General features: G+C 37.0%; 2 protein-coding genes across 2 annotated transcripts in view; both read left to right on the forward strand.

Annotated features, from left to right (window-relative positions):
• PRRC1 (proline rich coiled-coil 1) overlaps positions 1–20301 on the forward strand; it is a 335161-nt gene that overhangs the window by 149713 nt on the left and 165147 nt on the right. The gene's annotated exons all lie outside the window — the stretch shown is intronic.
• MEGF10 (multiple EGF like domains 10) overlaps positions 1–20301 on the forward strand; it is a 197997-nt gene that overhangs the window by 105998 nt on the left and 71698 nt on the right. The window contains exons 6-8 of the mRNA XM_007527819.3: positions 8392–8638; positions 10700–10820; positions 16199–16335. Of these exons, the coding sequence (XP_007527881.1) occupies positions 8392–8638; positions 10700–10820; positions 16199–16335 (505 nt within the window). The remainder of the gene's footprint in view (positions 1–8391; positions 8639–10699; positions 10821–16198; positions 16336–20301) is intronic.

Here is a 20301-nt window from a genome sequence, read left to right on the forward strand (position 1 = left end):
CACCCATTTTTCCGGTCCATAATTTGAGATAAGTATACAGTACAGTTATAAAATGACAGCTCATGCTTTGGAAAATCAGTTAACAAACTTAAAAAAAAAGAATAAAGGTTCTCTCAGTTGCTGAGTAAAGAGAATATAAACAGCACAGGATGGCTGTGCACAGTGATTGCTGGCACTCTGTCAGCTCTCCAGCAGGCTTTTTGACATATGAAGGACATGGGGTTTTAGTGCTTTCAGAGGATCTGGAAAGTACATTTTTATTGTTCTTCTTCATGGATGGAGAAGCTTTACCAAGTTGTTTTATTTTTAAAGCACTTGATGTTTTGAATGAGAATCTTTTCTTCTACATCAACAAAGGAAATGACACACCATAGCCTTGTTAGCCTGAAGCACAAGGAATGAAATCACAGGGAGATAAAAGACCCTGAGGGAACTAAAGCTTAAGAAGAAAGAGTATGTATTTCATGAAAAGCCATGTTTTTCTGTCCTTTGAGACAGCAGAAAATTATTCTGGCTCCTTTTAAAAGGCACTCAATCTTAACTACGGAATTTGCCTTAGATATTTTCATGAAAGTGACTTAAGTTGTGCTTTGCTTATATATTAGAATACATGATCTTATTCCTTTTAATTTCTCTCATAATTATAAAATTTCATATTTTAAAAGTTGGTGGAGGAATTTTCAGCAAAACTCCATGTAAAAATATATTTTCATGTCAGTGTAATTGACTGCTGGCTTACTAATAGATACTTGACATTTATATGTAATGGCACTTAAGGTCTTAGTAACCCAAAATAGCAACACTTGTCACAATAGTTATATATTATAAACTGTTATCACTTTCCCCATAAAAAATGATGTCCAAGTTAATACATATACCCTCCTGTGACTATGTGATAGAGATATATCCACAAGGTTCCCAGATTCTTGTATACTTTGCCAATACAGTTGACAGTTTACTTTCTTATTGTAGCAAACCAAACTTCTCAGTTCACCTAGAGTTTGCTTAAAAGTAATACAAGTACACAGAACTGTGTTACTCTCCATAATTCAGAACCAGTTGCTGTAAAAAAGCACATTATACTAAAAATGTATTTAAATGCAGCTTCTGTGATCTTAGTGGGCCTAGATAAACTGAGACAAAATCAAATCAGTAGGGTTGTTTGGTACCTACTAAAAGACACATTTTTCTTCCTTCCTTCCTTCCTTCCTTCCTTCCTTCCTTCCTTCCTTCCTTCCTTCTTTCCTTTCTTTCTCTCTTCCTTCTTTCCTTCCTTCCTTCCTTCCTTCCTTCCTTCCTTCCTTCCTTCCTTCCTTCCTTTCTTTCTTTCTTTCTTTCTTTCTTTCTTTCTTTGCCTCCAGGGTTATTGCTGGGGCTCAGTGCCTGCACCATGAATCCACTGCTCCTGGAGGCCATTTTCCGCATTTTGTTGCCCTTGTTATTATTGTCACCATTGCTGCTGCTGTTGTTGTTGTTGGATAAGACAGAGAGAAATGAAGAGGGGAAGGGAAGATAGAGAGGGGAGAGAAAGATAGACATTTGCAAACCTGCTTCTCCAATTATGAAGTGACTGCCCTGCAGGTGAGAAGCTGGGGGGCTCGAACAAGGATCCTTACATCAGTCCTTGTGCTTTGCGCCATGTGCACTTAACCTGCTCCCTAAAACACACATTTTTCTTGATTTTGATTATGATCCTATGTATACTGTTTATTGAGGAAATAAGATGTGTAAGACAAATGTGAATGAATAAACTTTTTTATCATCTCAAAATAGGCTTCAGCACAGGACTCCTAACCACCAGCTTAAATCTTCTGCCATAATCCACTGGATCCCCAATCTCCTTTCAGCACCTTTCCATCTACTCCACATCTCCAGTCTTTGGCACTGCTATGACAGATCATACCTACCCCAGGTTTCTTCCTGTTTTTCCTTGCTTCTCAAGTTTCTGGCTTCTCTTACTTAACATGTTTCACTTAACTTGATTCTTTCAAATCCTGCCCAAGATGTAATAGAGGATTTGGTATTTATATATATCAAAATTTTCTTAACCATTCATCTGTTGTTGGGCATCTGGCTTGCCTCCATGTTTGGACTTGCTATAAATAGAGACATAGGCAGGTCTCTTTGGATAGCTGATTTTGTTTTATTTGGATAAATCCCTAGGAGATAATTATTGGATCTAGTGTCTTATAGAATATCCAGACTGTCTTCCAGTGTAGAAAGTTTACTTTTCCCCCATATTCTTGCCACATCTTGTTTCTGTCCTTTCTGATATATAGATTTTCTCACAAATGTAAAGTGGTACCTCATTGTTGTCTTGAATTTCTCTGATAGTCAGTAATTAAGCATTTTTTTCATATGCCTATTGATCATCTGGATGTATTCTTTGGTGACAATTTCATAGACTTCCTTTTACCATTTTCTAAGGGGCTGATTGTTATTATTTCTGAGTTTTCTGAGTTCCTTGTAGATTTTGGTTATTGGTCCTTTTTCTGATATATGGTCTGTAAATATCTTCTCCCACTTGGTAGGGTGTCTTTGTTTTTTTGGTGATGGTCCTTTTTTTTTTTTTTTTTTTCTTTTTGTGAAGCTTTTTCAGTTTGATGAAGTCCCACTGGTTTTATTTATGCTTTTGTTTTCATTGTTGTTGGACTTGTGTCTTCAAAGACATTTCCAAAATAAGCATTGTGAAGTATTCTGCCAGTGTTTTCTACTCTGTATTTGATGGCTTCTGGTCTAACATCCAAGTCTTTGATCCATCCTTTTGTGCATGATCATGTGATGTGTGGTTGTTCTGTTTCATTCTTCTGCACATTTCAACACAGTTTCCCCAGCATCATTTGTTGAAAAGACACTCCTTTCTCCAATAAATTTTCTAGGTCCTCTTGTTTTAACTTAACTATTTTTACTAACTAATTTAGTTTAACTAAATGATTTAATTTAACTAAATAATTTAAATTTAATAATTTAATAATAACTAATTAATTGCCCTTAGGTGTGGAGGCTAATCTTGTATTTCTTTATCTTAAGAGAAAGATAACTAAAAAAACCCTGTCTTTGTCTATAATTTCTCCTTTTACATTTCTGAACCCCATGTATAAGCTTGTAAGATTGGACAAATTAATCATCTGCAACTGAGAAATTATAAATCTTGCTTTTTTTGTTGTTGTTGTTTATTTGTTTGTTTACCAGAGCACTGCATAACTCTGGTTTATGGTGGTTCAAGGATTGAACCTGGGACTTTGGAGCCTCAGGCATGAGAGTCTCTTTACATAACTAGTAACTATTGTGCTCTCTACCCCTTCTAAATCCTGCTTTTAACTAGCAATTAAGAATAAGATGTGGGGGGCTGGGCAGTGGTGCACAGGGTTAAATGCACATAGTAAGAATAAGATGTAAGGCTATCCTAGATTTCATTGCAAGCCCAATTTTTTTTCCAGTTGAATTTATAGAAAAGGATGAAAGGTGTAATGTCAGTTCTTGTCTTTTACTTTAGAGCTGGAGTTATTGTCAGTTTGTTTTGAAATTCACATTGTGAGAACAGAGTTGTCCTTTGTGGCATGATTGATCCATGCAAGACAAACAAATAATAAAAGCTGATGACAAGCTTATTATTCCAGCTTCATATGCAGTTGGAGTATGTTTTTCCAAGGTGTTCTTTTTCTTGGGGTGGGATATCCCACTACACCAACCATGGAATAAAATGTCTCTTGCTCATTTATCTGTGCTGTGTTACATATTACAACAAGTACTTTTTGTATTATCCATATATCTACTATCCTTAAAATAAATACTTAAAATAAATACTTAAATAAATATTTAAAATAAATTAGTATTATAAAGGTCTGGGATTCATTGCAGGTTCCCCATCTAGGGTGCATGTATACTTAAAGATAAATGGTTATACCACCTCCTTGAGTCAGATAGTGATTGATGAATTTTGTAATAAGGTGAACTTGATGGTAAACATCACTCTTTTCCTTAAGGGGAAATAATTTCATCTTTGTTTTTGCTTTTTTTTTAAATGAAGTTGTCTTTGAGTGGGAACAGTGTTTTATTGGACTTTTCTCCTTGCTTGGAAGCACTTTTCAGTTTGGCATTTCCTATTTATTTCTTTTATTGTTGTTGTTGATATATATATATATATATATGTATATATATATGAAATTTGATAAAATATCTCCCACTTGTCTAAAGACTTTGTGCTTTGTTTTTGTTAATACATGCATGGCTATGGGTATGCCGCAATATTCTTTATTAAAATCATTGTGATGCACCTGCTGCCAGCACTTTGAAGACTGAAAATTGTCATTTTAGACAAAAATAAAAAAAGTATTATAGTTTAAGTACCAGGAATTATCCTAAAATGCTCCCTTTTGAAAATAAAGCAGAAGTAGTCAGTTAAAACTGATAGCAATTTTTGTAACTGATCCTTTCTCTACTTTTGACAATTATGACCTTGTTCTTACCTTTCAAGTTGATCAAAACAGTCTTCTATACTAACACTTTTCTTTGATGAATAGTATTCCATTGCATGGCTATATCAATTTCTTTACCCAAAAGTCTTCTATTACTAGAAAGACCACATTGTTTTCTTTTTTGTTTTACTATATAATAAGCAGTTCTGGGACAAACATTTTTCTAATTTTTTTTAACATTTGTTTTCCCTTTTGTTGCCCTTGTTTTTTTTATTGCTGTTGTTGATGTCATTGTTGTTGGTTAGGACAGAGAGAAAAGGAGAGAGGAGGGGAAGAGAGAGAGGGGGAGAGAAAGATAGACACCTGCAGACCTGCTTCACCGCTTGTAAAGTGACTCTCCTGCAGGTGGGGAGCCGGGGGCTCAAACCAGGATCCTTCAGCCAGTCTTTGCACTTTGTGCCAAATGCCCTTAACCTGCTGTGCCACCACCCGACTCCCTACATCTTTCTATTTTTATAAGGAAATTATATTTTGTGGTTTACAATGCAGACACTGTAGACAGGATGTTTGTACTGCATGCCTACTACCTGTGTAACTGAATAACTCACCTGGTTCTCGATTTCTTTATCTATATAGTGGGAAACACAATACTTCCTACTTTATAAATTTGCATTTGGCCACAAGTTTCTTTTATCTGTAAAGTAAAGATGATTGTAGTAGCTACTTCATAAGGCCACAGAGTTTGTTTATGTCAGATGTTATGAGCAGTGTCTATAGACACACTAGTAGATATTATTTGTGAGTCAGCTATTCAAAATTGTTATTGCCTTTACATACCCATCTGCTTATTTCTTTCAGGACCCCTCCCCAGAAAAAAAGACATAAGTCTTTTAATAAACTTCTCCAGATTTATCTCTAAATAGGACATGGTAATTTGCTCCCTCATAGCAGTATATGAAAGTTCTGGTTTTCACAAAAAAGAAGTTTTCGTGTAAATATTACCCTATTCATGGTATAGTTTTCTGACAGTTTAGCTCACCTGAAATCAGTGCTTCTACCCATCACTGTCAGACAGGTGACTGCTATGGTGTTATTGTACAGAACCTTCTGTTCACCGTTGTTGAAGTAAAAATAGGTGTCAGTATGTCTTAACATCCATGAAATAAGTTTTATTGGAAAGATATGACACAAGGGAAGCATGCAATCTTTGCTAGGGTCCTCTACCCTTTACCTAAATATGGTGTCCTCTGCTTTTAATTCTGACTTAGAGACATCTTAACTGAGAACTACATTTTATCTGGAAGTCCCAACTCACCAACCCGAGTTAGGTATCATTTTTTTAAAATCACCTAATGTATATCCTTACCATAATGTTATTGGAGACTTTTTCATTGCCTAGTAACTTGCTATTTCTGCTTTTAAAGTCTTGAGAATATGGTTTCTAATAAAAATCTCTAGACCTAGTGTCATGACTGGCATGAGGCAAGTACTTAAGAGGTATTAATTGAATGAAACCTGGTAACTATCCCATAAATGTAACGTATGGCCACTAAGATCATTGGAAAATAGAGCCATGATGGTTCCGGGTAAGTCCGAGAGTGGATTCACTGGTCACCAACAGTTGTACTATAGAGTTTGTATCTCTTATTAATATACATGGGGGCTAAAATTCATGTATTTCCATGTTATTATTAGTGTTTATTAAAGCAAGATATCCATGCTTTTCTTATAATCTCAATCTCTTTAGACAGTCTACTAAAACATCTAAACAAATTTGGGCACATTGTATCTGATAGTCCAGTTTTAGCTGTAAGCGCAGTAAACCCTGAAACCAAAGTTAAAAATGAGCAACATTCAAAAATAATTATTTTTATATTCACATGCATTTTTAAAAAGTCTTTGGGGCCAGCAAAACAGCGTACCAGGATTTTGTGCTGATTTGCAAGGTGTTCAACCCAGGTTTGAGCCTGGCCCTCTGCATTAAAGGAAGCTTTGGTATTGTGGTTTCTCTGGCTCTATCTCTAACTCTTTGTCTCTATCTGAAAAAGTCAAACCCAAAAGGTGAATGAAGTCCTGGAGATGACCAAAAAAAAAAAAAAAAGCTTCCTACTAGGGGTAATCAACACATTTCCTTGCCCCTTGAGATGAGAGAGGTGTTATGTCAAATCATCAGGTGATTTGAGTTTAAACTCTGCATTGTCTTCAAAATAGAACAGTTGAATTCAGGATAAGATGCCAAGTCTGGCATTAAACGTGAGGAATGCATTTTTCCTCTTATCTAGGCAGTTCAACCTAAGCCTTTATTTGTAGAGTTCTGGAAGAAAGCTGACTTTTGTCCAATATGTTTTGAGACTCACTGAGATACAGCTAAAAATAGATGTGTTAGGGGTTCGGGCGGTAGTGCAGCGGGTTAAATGCATCTGGCACAAAGCACAAGGATGGGCGTAAGGATCCTGGTTTGAGCCCCCGGATCCCCACCTGCAGCGGAGTCACTTCACAGGCAGTGAAGCAGGTCTGCAGATGTCTTTCTTTCCCCTTCTCTGTCTTCCCCTCCTCTCTCCATTTCTCTCTGTCCTATCCAACAACAATGACATCAAAAAAAATAATAACTATAACAACAATAAAAAAACAAGGACAACAAAAGGGAAAATAAATAATAATAAAAAGTAGATGTGTTGTGAAGGGGTACTCAAATGAGAACGAGAGATAGAGATAGATGGATGGATGGATAGATAGATCGATAGGGAAATAGATATGTTAAAGTAGTTAAATATGACAAGTGAAGAAAAGAAAGGAGGTGACAATGATGCCTACATTCAAGCCTAGCTTCTGTATCTGATTAGGCTCCACTTCCCGCCTATTTGTCTAAACTACTGTATCTGGAGTCCCCACTCCCTGACCCAGGCCCCCCCCCCCCCATATCCCATGTCTATGCTCAGTACTCTCATTGTCAGACCTTTGTATCATTGGCGTTTTAAGGATATGCTTCCCAAGGAGGAAAGCTGTCACTTCAAAGCATGCCAAAGTGCTTAGATAGAGCCAGGAAATTAACCATATCCACATGATAATATTTCTTTAAAAGCCTGAAACTCTGTCTTTTATGAGGATAGTTATCAATTTCTGCTAGAAAGTTGTTTCTATCATCTATTGTCTCTGACGGTTCAGTTCTAGTTGTAAGTGCAGTAAACTCTGAAACCAGAAATTAAAAATAAGTAATGTTCAAAAGGAATTATTTTCATATTTACATGCATTTTTAAAAAGTTGTCTTTGGGGCTAGCAAAACAACTTACCAGGACTGTATGCCAATTTGCCATGTGTTCAACCCACTTAAGGGTGTTTGAGAGGCTTGGTGGCTTGTGTGTATATGTGTGTGCATTTGTGCATAATCCCAAGACAAAAGAACTGGTTTTTGCCTGACTGCTATGTTGGGAAAACAAAGTTGTGTCATGTGGAGTGGAAATGTGTTAGGAAGAGCAGCAGAAGTCATTCCTGTTCCCTCAGTATGTCATCTTCTTCTTACCACTCTCATTTCATATAGCCTGTACTATAAAAGGCATCAGTTTGGACATCATTCTTATCCAGTATGACTGTGAGGAAAAATACTTTTGATATGATGCTAACATCATTGTCAGAGAAACTGCTACCTAAAATTGCTGGGTTTTTTGACACAAAAAAATATTTAATGACTGAGTTTCCTAGAAGCTATAAGGGACATGAAAATTTTATAGAGTATTTTGCTGAGAAGATGAGCAAAAATGTACTAGAGTGGTAGGAAGTGATTTTCATTTGTTCTGAATATATTTGTGAAGCACTTCCAGGGGCTGGTACAGAACTCAGATGATCTGTTAAGGAATGGCAATGAGGAATCCATAAGCCATGCTCTTCCAGAGGAGAAGAAAGCTGATTTTGGAGAAATTTGCAAATACCTACACCCATATTCTAATGCCCTCCACTCTTTCTCTTTCCATTTCAGCCTGTGACGGTGATCACTGGGGACCCCACTGCAGCAGCCGGTGCCAGTGCAAAAACAAGGCTCTGTGCAACCCCATCACAGGGGCTTGTCACTGTGCTGCAGGCTTCCGGGGTTGGCGCTGTGAGGAGCGCTGTGAGCAGGGCACCTACGGTAATGACTGTCACCAGAGATGCCAGTGCCAGAATGGAGCCACCTGTGACCATGTCACAGGGGAATGCAAATGCCCACCAGGATACACAGGAGCCTTGTAAGTAGCATGCTTCTGAGCCTACTTACACCCTCATTCTTATTTCTTCTACCATAGTATTCCTATGCCTCTATTTCCATTGACTACTCAAGAGTTACTGATGGAGTTGGACTCCAGACACAAAGCCAGAGATCAGCAGTGATGATTAATATGTGCCCCTACTGGTAACTAGGAAAAACAGACTAGTCAGAATCTAAGGGTTAGCTTCCATTCTTTCTCTTTCTCTCTCTCTCTCTTTCTTTCTCCCTTCCTTCCTTCCTTCCTTCCTTCCTTCCTTCCTTCCTTCCTTCCTTCCTTCCTTCCTTCCTTCCTTCCTTTACTTCTTTCCTTCCTTCTTTCTTTTTTATTTGATTTCTTTCTCTTTCTTTTTTATTATATTTATTTATTTATTGGATAGAGACCTAGAGACTGTCATAAATCGAGAGGGAAGGGACCAACAGAGAAGGGAAAGAGAGAGAGAGACTTCTACAACTATGTTTCACTACTCACAAAGCTTTCCCCTTGCAGGTGGGGACCAGGGGCTCAAACCCAGGTTCTTGTGCATTGCGACACGTATGCCAAACAAGGTGCGCCGCCACCTAGCCCCTCTCCCATGCTTTCTCTTTGGCAGGACAAAGGCAAGGAGGGTCAAGAGTAATGTCTGGCTCTTTCTCTCTCCTCCATGTTTCTCATTAATAAATAAATAAAATCTTTAAAAAAAAAAGTAAAAAAAAAAAAAGGAACTTGTATTTGGAGGTTATTGGGATGAATTTGAACTTCCATTTTGCATGCCCAATGTTTAGTTCACTTTCTACCTCTGGTTACTAAGAGCCCCTATTAATTATTCTTCTATGTATAATAATGAATTAGTTAAATAAAGCTTGGTGGGCTCAGTATCTTAGAAAAGAAGAAAAGAACGGAAAAAAAAGAAAAGAAGGGTAAGATGTTAGAATCATTCATTATGAAAAGTTAAATAGGTTAGTTTATGCTGCTAGATGCAGATGTTGCTTTGTGAATGTGAAAGTTTATGTATCTTATTTGTGTAGGGTATGTTCAGTTAAGCTTAATTCATTTTCCTGAAAAAAACTGAAGCAACAATTTAACCTCTACCACTTACTTGACTTTGTTGGGAGGACATTCTTCAGATTGCTTCTGTTAGCAAATAGAATAAGGGGCAGAATTTATCCCCCAAAGCATGAATAGAAAAATTTTATTCCCTTACTGAGAAAATTACACATGTAAATCACAGAACTAAAAACTGAGAAAAGAATGGTTTACTAGTTAAATACTTCTTGGCAACATAATTAGCATCTATAAAGTAGAGCTAAAGAAAAAAAATGTTTTCATTTAGGAATTCTTAATTTTCTAAAGAATATTCAGCTCAAGCTCTTTAAACCAATGCTTTTATAAGATTTTATCAAGACAACAAATGAATAGCGATTTGGAGAATGGAGACAGAAATAATCAAGAGAAAAGGGAGGGGGATATGAACAGGAAGAGGGACAAGGAGATGGGGGAGGGAGAAGGAGAAGAACCTGCAGTACTGCTTCACTGCTCATGAAGCTTCTCCCTGCAGGTGGTGGGTGGGGGGCTTGAACCTAGGTCATTCCACATTAACATGTGTGTTTAATCAGGCACACCACATCTACTTCTGTTTGGTGAGTTTCTTTTGCCTCAAAAGAGACAGAAATGATTGCACATTTCTCTTGATTATTTCTGTCTGTCCAATAAATAATTAATAAAAAATAACACAGGAAATAGAAGCTGAAAGCAATATATAGAAAGTTTCTGCAACTAAAGAGTTTAGTCAACAAGAATTGCCCTTGGTGTTCTTTTATGAGACAGATTCTTCTCTAACAAAAACAGTTTCTTTAGGAAATATTCCCAAACAAAAGGAAGAACTAGGTGATCTTCAACACCCTTTCCAAACAATATGTTTAATGCTTCTGATGTTTATAAAGTGAACAGAGAAAGCTTGTTTATTTTAGGAGTATAAGTGCCATTGTGTCTGTGAACCTGAAGTTTGTGTGGTTGCATAATTGACAGTGTGACAGTGTCCTCTATCACACATTAACCCCGCAGCTGTGAGGATCTGTGTCCCCCCGACAAGCATGGCCCACAGTGTGAGCGGAGATGCCCCTGCCAAAATGGAGGAGTCTGCCATCATGTCACTGGAGAATGTTCTTGTCCTTCTGGCTGGCTGGTAAGGAACCCTGCTCCATCCCTAAGTCATCTGAATAATCAGTCTGTTACAGAATACTCAGGTGAAAATGAATGTAGAAGATTTTAGCACAATGGTGGATAAATATTCCAAAACTGACAACACCTAACCATTTCAAAACTGAAATTCACCCATCCAGAGAAAATATAAGGAAATAAAAATCCTTGAACTTGAAATGTATTATGGTTTCTAGTGGAAAAATAGTGACCAGCATTTCATCTCCATATATATATGAGAAATATTCATGTGTGACAGCCAGGACTGTTAAATACTGAAAATATTTAAATTATCATTTTCATAAGTATATACCTTTACTTACTAACATTCTTTGAGGATGCTGTTCTCAAAAGAAATGAAAAGTTAGCAAGTCCTATAAATCGGGAGACAAATTGAGGTAAACCAGCTTTACAAAGCATTGAAGAATTTCTTAGATCTTTAAATATAATAATCTAAGAGAAAGATATGTAAGTGCCAACCTTCCAAACTTTTATGTAACATATTTTTTATATAGTATCTCACAGGCATAGTGTTAATTTGGTATGTACAATATCACACTGGTTTACTAAATTTCTCTGAAATTAGTAATATTGTTTATTATTTTTATGAGTAGGTATATGTCTACTTGAAGACAGAAGAGTGAGAAGTAACTTTTTCCTTCACTTAAACACTTAAAAGAACAATTTACTTCATGATTACTTTCTTTTTTATTTTAATTTTTATTTATAAAAAGGAAACACTGAACAAAAATATAGGATAAGAGGGGTACAACTCCACACACTTCCCACCACCAGAACTCTGTATCCCCTCAGCTCCCCTGATAGCTTTCTTTAAAAAAAATAATATTTATTTATTTTCCTTTTAGTTGCCCTTGTCTATTTTTTATTGTTGTTGTAGTTATTATTATTGTTGTTGTTGATTTTGTTGTTATTAGATAGAACAGAGAGAAATGGAGACAGGAGGGGAAGACAGAGAGGAGGAGAGAAATATAGGCACTTCTTACAGACCTGCTTCACCGCCTGTGAAGCGACTCCCCTGCAAGTGGGGAGCCCAGGGCTCTAATCAGGATCCTTACCTGGTCCTTAAACTTCTTGCCATGTGTGCTTAATCTGATAGCTTTCTATTCTTTATCACTCTGGGAGTACGGAGCCAGGGTCTTTATGGGGTGCAAAAGATGGAAGGTCTGGCTTCTGTAATTGCTTCCCTGTTAAACATGGACATTGGCAGGTCGATCCATACTCCCAGCCTGCCTCTCTCTTTCCCTGGTGGAGAAGGGCTCTGGGGAAGCAGGGCTCCAAGACAAATTGGTGAGGTCATCTGCCCAGGGAAGTCAGGTTGGCATCATGGTAGCATCTGCATGGTGGCTGAAAAAGGATTTAACATATAAAGCCAAATTGTTGACTAATCATGAACCCAAAGGCTGGAATATTGCAAATGAAGATTTGGGGGTCTCCATTTTGTAGATAGTTAGTAGTCCTATTTTAATTATATTCCAAAGGGCCCATGACTATACTAGGTATTTTTCTTTTTTTTCCTGAGCCTGACAGACATCTGATATGCAGGTGGACCCAAGTTATTTTCTGTGGAGATGATGTCATGACTGGAAAAAGGACCAGAAAGCTGGATCAGGGAAGAGAGTAGCTCCCAAATATGGGAAAAGTGTATAAATATTGTTCACTGTAGATCCCATCAATTTGACCTGGGGCCCATATTCAGCTTAGGAGCCTATGTGACCTCTGCATCCCTGTAGATCTGAGCTCTCATTCTGTGGAAGATAGTTTTCCTTTGGAGGATAGAACATGCTCTACCATTGCTAATCCACATTGAGGGCAAGGTCCTATGAGGCCCACAAAAGGGTCTATTATGTTGTTCCTGATGGAGATGACTGGTAACAATGGAGAGAGGGATGTATTCAATATTACTTTATATTTTTTATGTTTTATTTATTTATTAATGAGAATGATAGGAGGAGAGAGAGAAAGAACCAGACATCACACCAGTGCATGTGCTGTCAGGGACCTCATGCTTGAGAGTTCAGTGCTTTATCCATTGCGCCACCTCCTGGATCACTTACTTTCTATTTTTGTGAACTCTACTGAAGCTGCTTTTATAGGGATACAAGTGATTTCTTAATTGCCAAATCCAGTGATGACTCTAGTTTTCATTCCCCTTCATTTCTCCAAAGTTTTTGGCATTGCTACTAACCCACTTCCCTTCCTTAATCAAATTGCCTTACTTCTCTGATAACACATTTATTTATTTATTTATTTATTTATTTATTTACTTATTTAACCAGAGCACTGCTCAACTCTGGTTTATGGTGGTGTGGGGGATTGAAGCTGAGACCTTGGAGTCTCAGGCATGCGAGTTTCTTTGCATACCTATTATGGTACCTACCCTGGCCCACTGATAACCTTCTCTTTTAACTCATTTACTAAAGTTTTTTTTTTTTTCAATCTCTACTTGAGTGTAATATTTTCTAGGCTTTAGTTGTATCTTCTATTTTTCCCAACAAATCTTCTCTGGATATCTCTAGACCCATGACTTTAACCACAATAATTGATTTTTTCCCAAATCTTGATCTTAGCTCACCTGACATATCTTTTTTCTACCCTATTAGACACCTCAAACTAGATTTCCTACAGATCCAAAGTCTCTCTGTGATATAGTTATCTTTCATCTTAGAAGGCAAAAGTAGGTTGAAATCAGCCTGGTTTTCCCTGGTTGTAGCCATGGAGTAAAGGAGAGCTGTAGTCCCCTGCCCCATGAAAGTCTCCTAAAGTAAGAAAGAATCCAGATGCTACTGTGATACCAACCTGACTTCCCTGGGCAGAAGACCTCACCAATGTGTCTTAGAGCCCTGCTTCCCCAGAGCCCTGCCCTACTAGGGAAAGAGAGAGACAGGCTGGGAGTATGGATCAACCTGTCAACACCCATGGTCAAAGGGGAAGCAATTACAGAAGCCAGGCCTTCTACCTTCTGCATCCCACAATGACCCTGGGTCTATACTCCCAGAGGGATAAAGAATAGGAAAGCTATCAGAGGAGGGGATGGGATATAGAGTTCTGGTGGTGGGAACTGTGTGCAGTTGTACCCCTCTTATCCTATGGTTTTTGTCAGCGTTTCCTTTTTATAAATAAAAATTAAAAAAAAAAGAATCAGAGTCTTTTCTTGAGTTCCTAATGATGAAGCAATCAAAAAAGACATTGAACGAGTAATGAATTCATTTAAGAAGACCAATCAGAGTGAATGCAAACAAAACGAAACTGCAATATAGCTTAAGTCTTTACTAAGGCTACTACTTTTCTATTTTTATTTTAATTAAAAACCAACACTTCTTTCTTGGTTGTTCATGGTAGAAATGCCAAATCATCTTTGATTCCTTTTCTTCATTGTTTTTCTATATTCAAACTGTCCTAACTTGTAATTGATTATACATTGACAAGGAGATGATTTTGCAGAACTAGCAAGGGAGAGAACTCTGTTATTTGAGGGAGGAGTTTCAGACACGCTACCCATTTTGTGTAGTCCTTGTTTATAACTTGCCTCATCCTGAGAGTGAAGTTGGCTTCTTCTCTCTTGTTCTCAAGATGTAGGAAAATGGTAACAAAAAATTTGGACCATAAATCCCAATAGGTGAGCAGATAATCCTCTTCATCAACTCCGTAGAACCTCCATGTCACTACTTTTTCAATTCTTTGTGACACATACTTTGACACAGATTTATTCTTAAATGCTTTTTGCCTTCTCCCTATGTCCGACTGAGCTTCCAAGTAATACTTCTTTAAAGTTTTTGTGCTATTATTCTAGGTGTTTTTCAAAGATTAATATACATTCATGTTATCCATGTATATGTGGATTTTGGCTAATAGAGATAATAGTAAAGTTCTTTGTTCATGACCTTAATTCATAAACAATATTTCAAAAGTATTTCTGAAGCTTATGTAGGACCATTACAAAGCCTAAGGAGATAAAAGTCAGTCTCTGAGAAAGGGAGATCATGCCTCTTATTCCTTTAGTCCTAGTTAATGAATACTAGAATTATAAGAACTATTTTTATATCTGTCTCTCTTACCACATTGTGAGCTAATTAAGACTTTGCCTTATCTTTGTGACCTTATCTTTGATTATCAGAGTTTTATAGCTCTACGCCTGGCACATAGATGAAACTCAGTTAACTGTTGATTTTAATCATCTTTCAAAGGTCTTTTTGGATCCAAGAGTCTGTGGAAGAACTTTCCCTATTTGCTCATAGCTAGAAACCACCAAAGGAGGCTTAATTAGCACACCAACTGCCTTTTGTGGGCAGCCAGCAGTTAGAGGAAATGTATTTTCTTCTGCTATCCAGAATAAACATTTAAAAAACCATCTGGTGTTCGCTAGCCTCCAATTTCAGAATGTCCAGTCTGCCTTTTTTGGAGAGATGAGGAGGACAAATCAACAGCTTGCACAATAAAAATTATTTTTTAAAAATCTCTATTATTTTTGTTCTGACAATAATTCCAATAAATAGATTAGAAGCTAGAAGCCCGAGTTATTTAGGCAAGTGAAATAGAAAATAGAGTATTGCACTGACTAATTGGCACAGTGTCTTATTCGTATCCACATATGAGTAGAGTGAAAATAATGATGGTGCTTGACAAGATGGAAAGCCTCTAGGGTGAGGAGATGTCTAAGCTACTCTGACTTCTCTCCACAGGAATTAAACTTTCCTTTAATTTAACTTGGCTTAATAGTATTTGCTGGCTCTGTTGAAAATAAAAGTGTTTTTCTTCTGAAATAATATGTCTAGGCTCATACCTATAGAAGTATTTCTTAGGTACTGTTGATATTAATTCACACACACAAAATGTCAATATCATTCACCAGTATAAGAAAAAACCCAAAAAAAATGATACTGTGTATTTTTTAGAGCATATGGTAAAGCATTTAGATGTTCGATTTGTACTAAATGTTGCTGTGTATGTAATGGATGCTCAAGAAGTTTTGTTCACCTATTATTATATGTTTGAAATACAATGGAGAGCACTAAGGAAAAATTATAAATTCCTAAGGTTACCATTACAACTTGACATAATTTTATCTTGTTTCAATTTTTAATAACTGCATTTTTAAAAATTACTATACTGTCTTCTTTGAATGCATCCTGAGTTTTAAGCTTACCTTGTAAACAAGTTAATTAAAATTGTCTAACATCTTTAAGATAATGAACAGAGTTTGTGTTGTAAAAACCCTTTTATTTTATTTCCTTGTAGGTCTGTCCCCCGATCACACATCTCTTTCTGTTACCTCTCTTTTCTCCCTGTCCCTCTGCCCTTCTCTGGCTGGAGGCCCATCTAATTTTCCAATCTCTTTGAATGCAGGGCACAGTGTGTGGTCAGCCCTGCCCTGAGGGTCGCTTTGGAAAGAACTGTTCTCAAGAATGTCAGTGCCATAATGGAGGGACTTGTGACACTGCCACAGGCCAATGTCACTGCAGTCCAGGATACACAGGGGAACGGTAAGGGACAAGCTGGATTTTCAGGTCATTGTAATGATCTAAAAGGGGAACTTGAGAGGTACAGGGGATACCTTGGATACTTTGAGTCTGTGACAGTAACACTCCAGAAACATCTTTAAAGTGTGTTTGACAGATTCTATCCTAATTCAGAGCACAGAAGCTGAACCATGAACTGATCGTGAGATGAAGGTACAAAGCAAGGAATAACATTAAAGAATAAATTATGAACTATTTAGAAATTTGATGAATGTGTCATTCGAAAAAGTGGTCAGCACAGTCATTCCAAGCATCAAAGCTTTTTATGCTGTCAAAATTTGGAGATAGATTTATTCTTGAACAAGATGAGCACTTAAGTATCTTAAAAGTAGGTTAGATATTTAATTATCTTCTTATCATTCAGCATTCTGTTAACACTATCAGTCATTTTATTGTGAGGTAGTAATAAAATAAGGTTCAACAGGATTTATAGGGCTCTCTGGTCTTACATGAAGAGCAAGGGGTAAGGATATGTGGTTATTATATCCTCTACTTCTTATTGTCTTTCTTTCTCTTTCTTCTCTCTCTCTTTCTCTTTCCTATTAGGTGATTAATTGCTATTACAAAGAACTTTGCTCACCCTGATCTTTTAATTTGCCCTTTTAACTGATATATTGTGAAAAACAAGATAATCTAGCTTACTAGGGATTTGTATATGTGTATAAAAACAGAGAAAAGAGACATGAGAGCCACAATAGCATAATTATAAAAAACAAAGATGTTGGAACCCGTGTACTTAGAAGCTATATTTTCCTCTCAGGCTGACATAAAAACTAAATAGTTGGTGCATTAAACCACTCCCTGCTGAAATTTATATTATCTGCTATTAAAGCTGACTTATATAAGCTGTATAAGTATTAGTGATTGCCACTTTGATGGCTATCAAATGATTAGCTATCATTTTTTGGGAAACATCTGTGAACTATGAACTAATTCCTACAATTTGATCGTTTTCCTTTATAAAATTCTGATCTACTTTAATAAGATATAATTAAAAATTCTGTGTAGTTTTTGTAAATTTAAATTTCTTTTCTTTCTTTTTTTTTTTTTTGGTTTCAAAGTTATTTTTTTTCCCTTTATTTAAGAAAGGATTAATTAACAAAACCATAGGGTAGGAGGGGTACAACTCCACACAATTCCCACCACCCAATCTCCATGTCCCACCCCCTCCCCTGATAGCTTTCCCACTCTCTATCCCTCTGGGAGCATGGACCCAGGGTCATTGTGGGTTGTAGAAGGTGGAAGGTCTGGCTTCTGTAATTGTTTCCCCGCTGAACATGGGCGTTAACTGGTCTGTCCATACTCCCAGTCTGCCTCTCTCTTTCCCTAGTAGGGTGGGTCTCTGGGGAAGCAGAGCTCCAGGACACATTGGTGGGGTCTTCAGTCCAGGGAAGCCTGGCCGGCATCCTGATGACATCTGGAACCTGGTGACTGAAAAGAGAGTTAACATACAAAGCCAAACAAATTGTTGAGCAATCATGGACCCAAAACTTGGAATAGTGGAGATGAAGTGTTAGGGCGATACTCACTGCCTACTCTAGTGTACTTCTGCTTTCAGGTATATATTTTGCACTAGTTTATGGATACGTGTGAACATATGCTCTCTCTCACAGAACCTGGTCTATATCTAGGTTTTGGGACTTTGTTAGAAAGTGAACCACCTGGGATGGAATTAGAGAATACTATGAAAGGAAAGGTCTCACCCGAGTAATGAAGCTGAAGGGTTGTCATTCCACACGTGAAGTCTCTGGACACAGTCTGAGCTGAAGCATGTTGAGGTGGCAATCGTTGTATTGATTTGGTTGTGATCAGCAGATGCAATATCATTTGATATGGATTGGGAGAGGCATACGGGAAAGTGGGCCCTATCCAAGGGTTCCAGGACTGGGGGAAGTAGAGGCTCTATAGTGGAGATGTGAGGTTCCTGCTGTCTTAGGGTTCAAAAAGACAATGGATAGTTAATGGTATCATCACATTATTTGGTAATTGGGTTAACTTTGAAAAGTCCTGTACAGCAAACCCTAACAAAATTTAAATTTCTAATTGAATAGTTCTAGATAAAGAAAACTTGCATTAGAATACACACACACACACACGATTGCCACCAGGGTTATCACTGGGTCTTCATGACTGCATTATTCCACCATTCTGTGCAGAATCTTTTTGTTTTTATTTTTTTGGCAGAGTATAAGAGTTAGTGAGAAGGAAGAGGAGGAAAGGAGGGACTCCTAAGCACAACACTGTTCTGCCATTCACTTGTGAAACCTCCCCCATGCAGATGCTTTATGTGGTGGCCCAGGACTTGAACCTGGGTCCTTGGACATAGTAAACTGTGCATTCTACCAGATGAGCTGCCTCCTATATGGTTATTTTTAACACACACACTAAAGTTGTTTAGTTACGTAACTATATCATCTACAAATAAAGATACATTGATCCTGTTTTAATGTTATAATAACCATTTCATTTCCATGAATTATTGAACAAATTAGAACCTCTAATTAATGTTGACAAGTAGATGTAAAACATGGGAACACCTATATAAACTTCAGTATAGTTTCACGTTTGTTATTTGTTTTCAGTAAGTTCCATGTTGATGTAGTATTTCTTTATCTTACTTTTAATGCTTTTGCAACCAGAATTTTTGCTGGGTTTCCACAACTACATGATTCTACTGCTCCAAATAGATCATTTTTTAAAATTTAAATAGAGAGGCAGAAACACAGTGGGGGAGAGAAAATAAGGGAGGAGAGACACGACAGCACTGATCCACTGTTTGTAAAACTTCCCGTGTGCAAGTACCTCCATGTGATGGGTGGAGTCTCAAACCCAGGTCTTCACACACAGTAAAGTGTGTACTCTACTAAATTAGCTATTTTCTGGATCCGTTGGTAGTATTTTTAAATTTCTATTTGTATTAGGAACATTTGTTAGTAGTATCTGATTTACTTCAACAGACCCTTTATTTTTGTTAACATGATTATATATTTTTACTTTAATTTTTTGATGCTACAAATTTTGACATCCATAATGCATACTTTTTATCATGTATTATTGGACTAGTCAGAAAGTTTTAATACCAACATCCTGGTTTATGGTTGTGTTTTAGATAATTGAAATTGTTAAATGAGTTCTGGATCTATGTGACTCTAACAGCTTATTACAGAAAGGCAAGTCAGGAAAAGAGACAGAAAAACAGAATTCTTTATAGGTTTCTGTTATGTTTTAGTCACTAAAAAATGTAAATGTAATTGTTTTCTTGCCCTCTAGGTATTTAATTCTCTAACTTGACACACACAACTCAAAAGCAGCATCCAGACAAGTGAAAATAACACTCATCTTACCTGAATACAGGGAATAGATCTAATTTTCAAGTTTACTTTAAATTTGAGGCAAAAAAATGTTTTAATTAAAAAATTTGATTAAAATTTAAAATTAATTAAATTACTTTTAATTTGAGGCAAGGAAAGCAGAAAGTCAAAGAAGAAAAGGATGGCTTCTTGAGTTGTTCTTTTAAGTGTTTTTGTGGTGAACTAGTCAGTCAATTCCTGCTTTTAATTATCTTACCCCTTCTAAATTCTAGAGTTACCCCACACCAGAGAGAGAAAGAGAGAGAGAGAGATTAGTCACCATAAAGGAAAAACAAATCTGCAATTTATGGAATAATTTGAGGCAGGAGGTATGGAGAAAGCAAACTGCAGGGCCCATAGTCTTCACTTGACATTTCCCTGTTTTGAAAAGTCAGTGTAACTTGATCAGGGAGGTTAGGCAAGAGGGCTGTGGCCAGGAAAAGCAGGTATTACCACATGCAGCTGGTAGCTAAGTTATGCCCAGGATGTGGGGATGGCTTTTTAACCAAAGAACAATCCTAGAAAAAAAAATAATAACAAAAGGCATCTTATAGACAGAGCAGCTCAAGGGATGCCCAAA

Source organism: Erinaceus europaeus, chromosome 2 (genome assembly GCF_950295315.1).
Source record: "Erinaceus europaeus chromosome 2, mEriEur2.1, whole genome shotgun sequence".
Lineage (NCBI taxonomy): Eukaryota > Metazoa > Chordata > Mammalia > Eulipotyphla > Erinaceidae > Erinaceus > Erinaceus europaeus.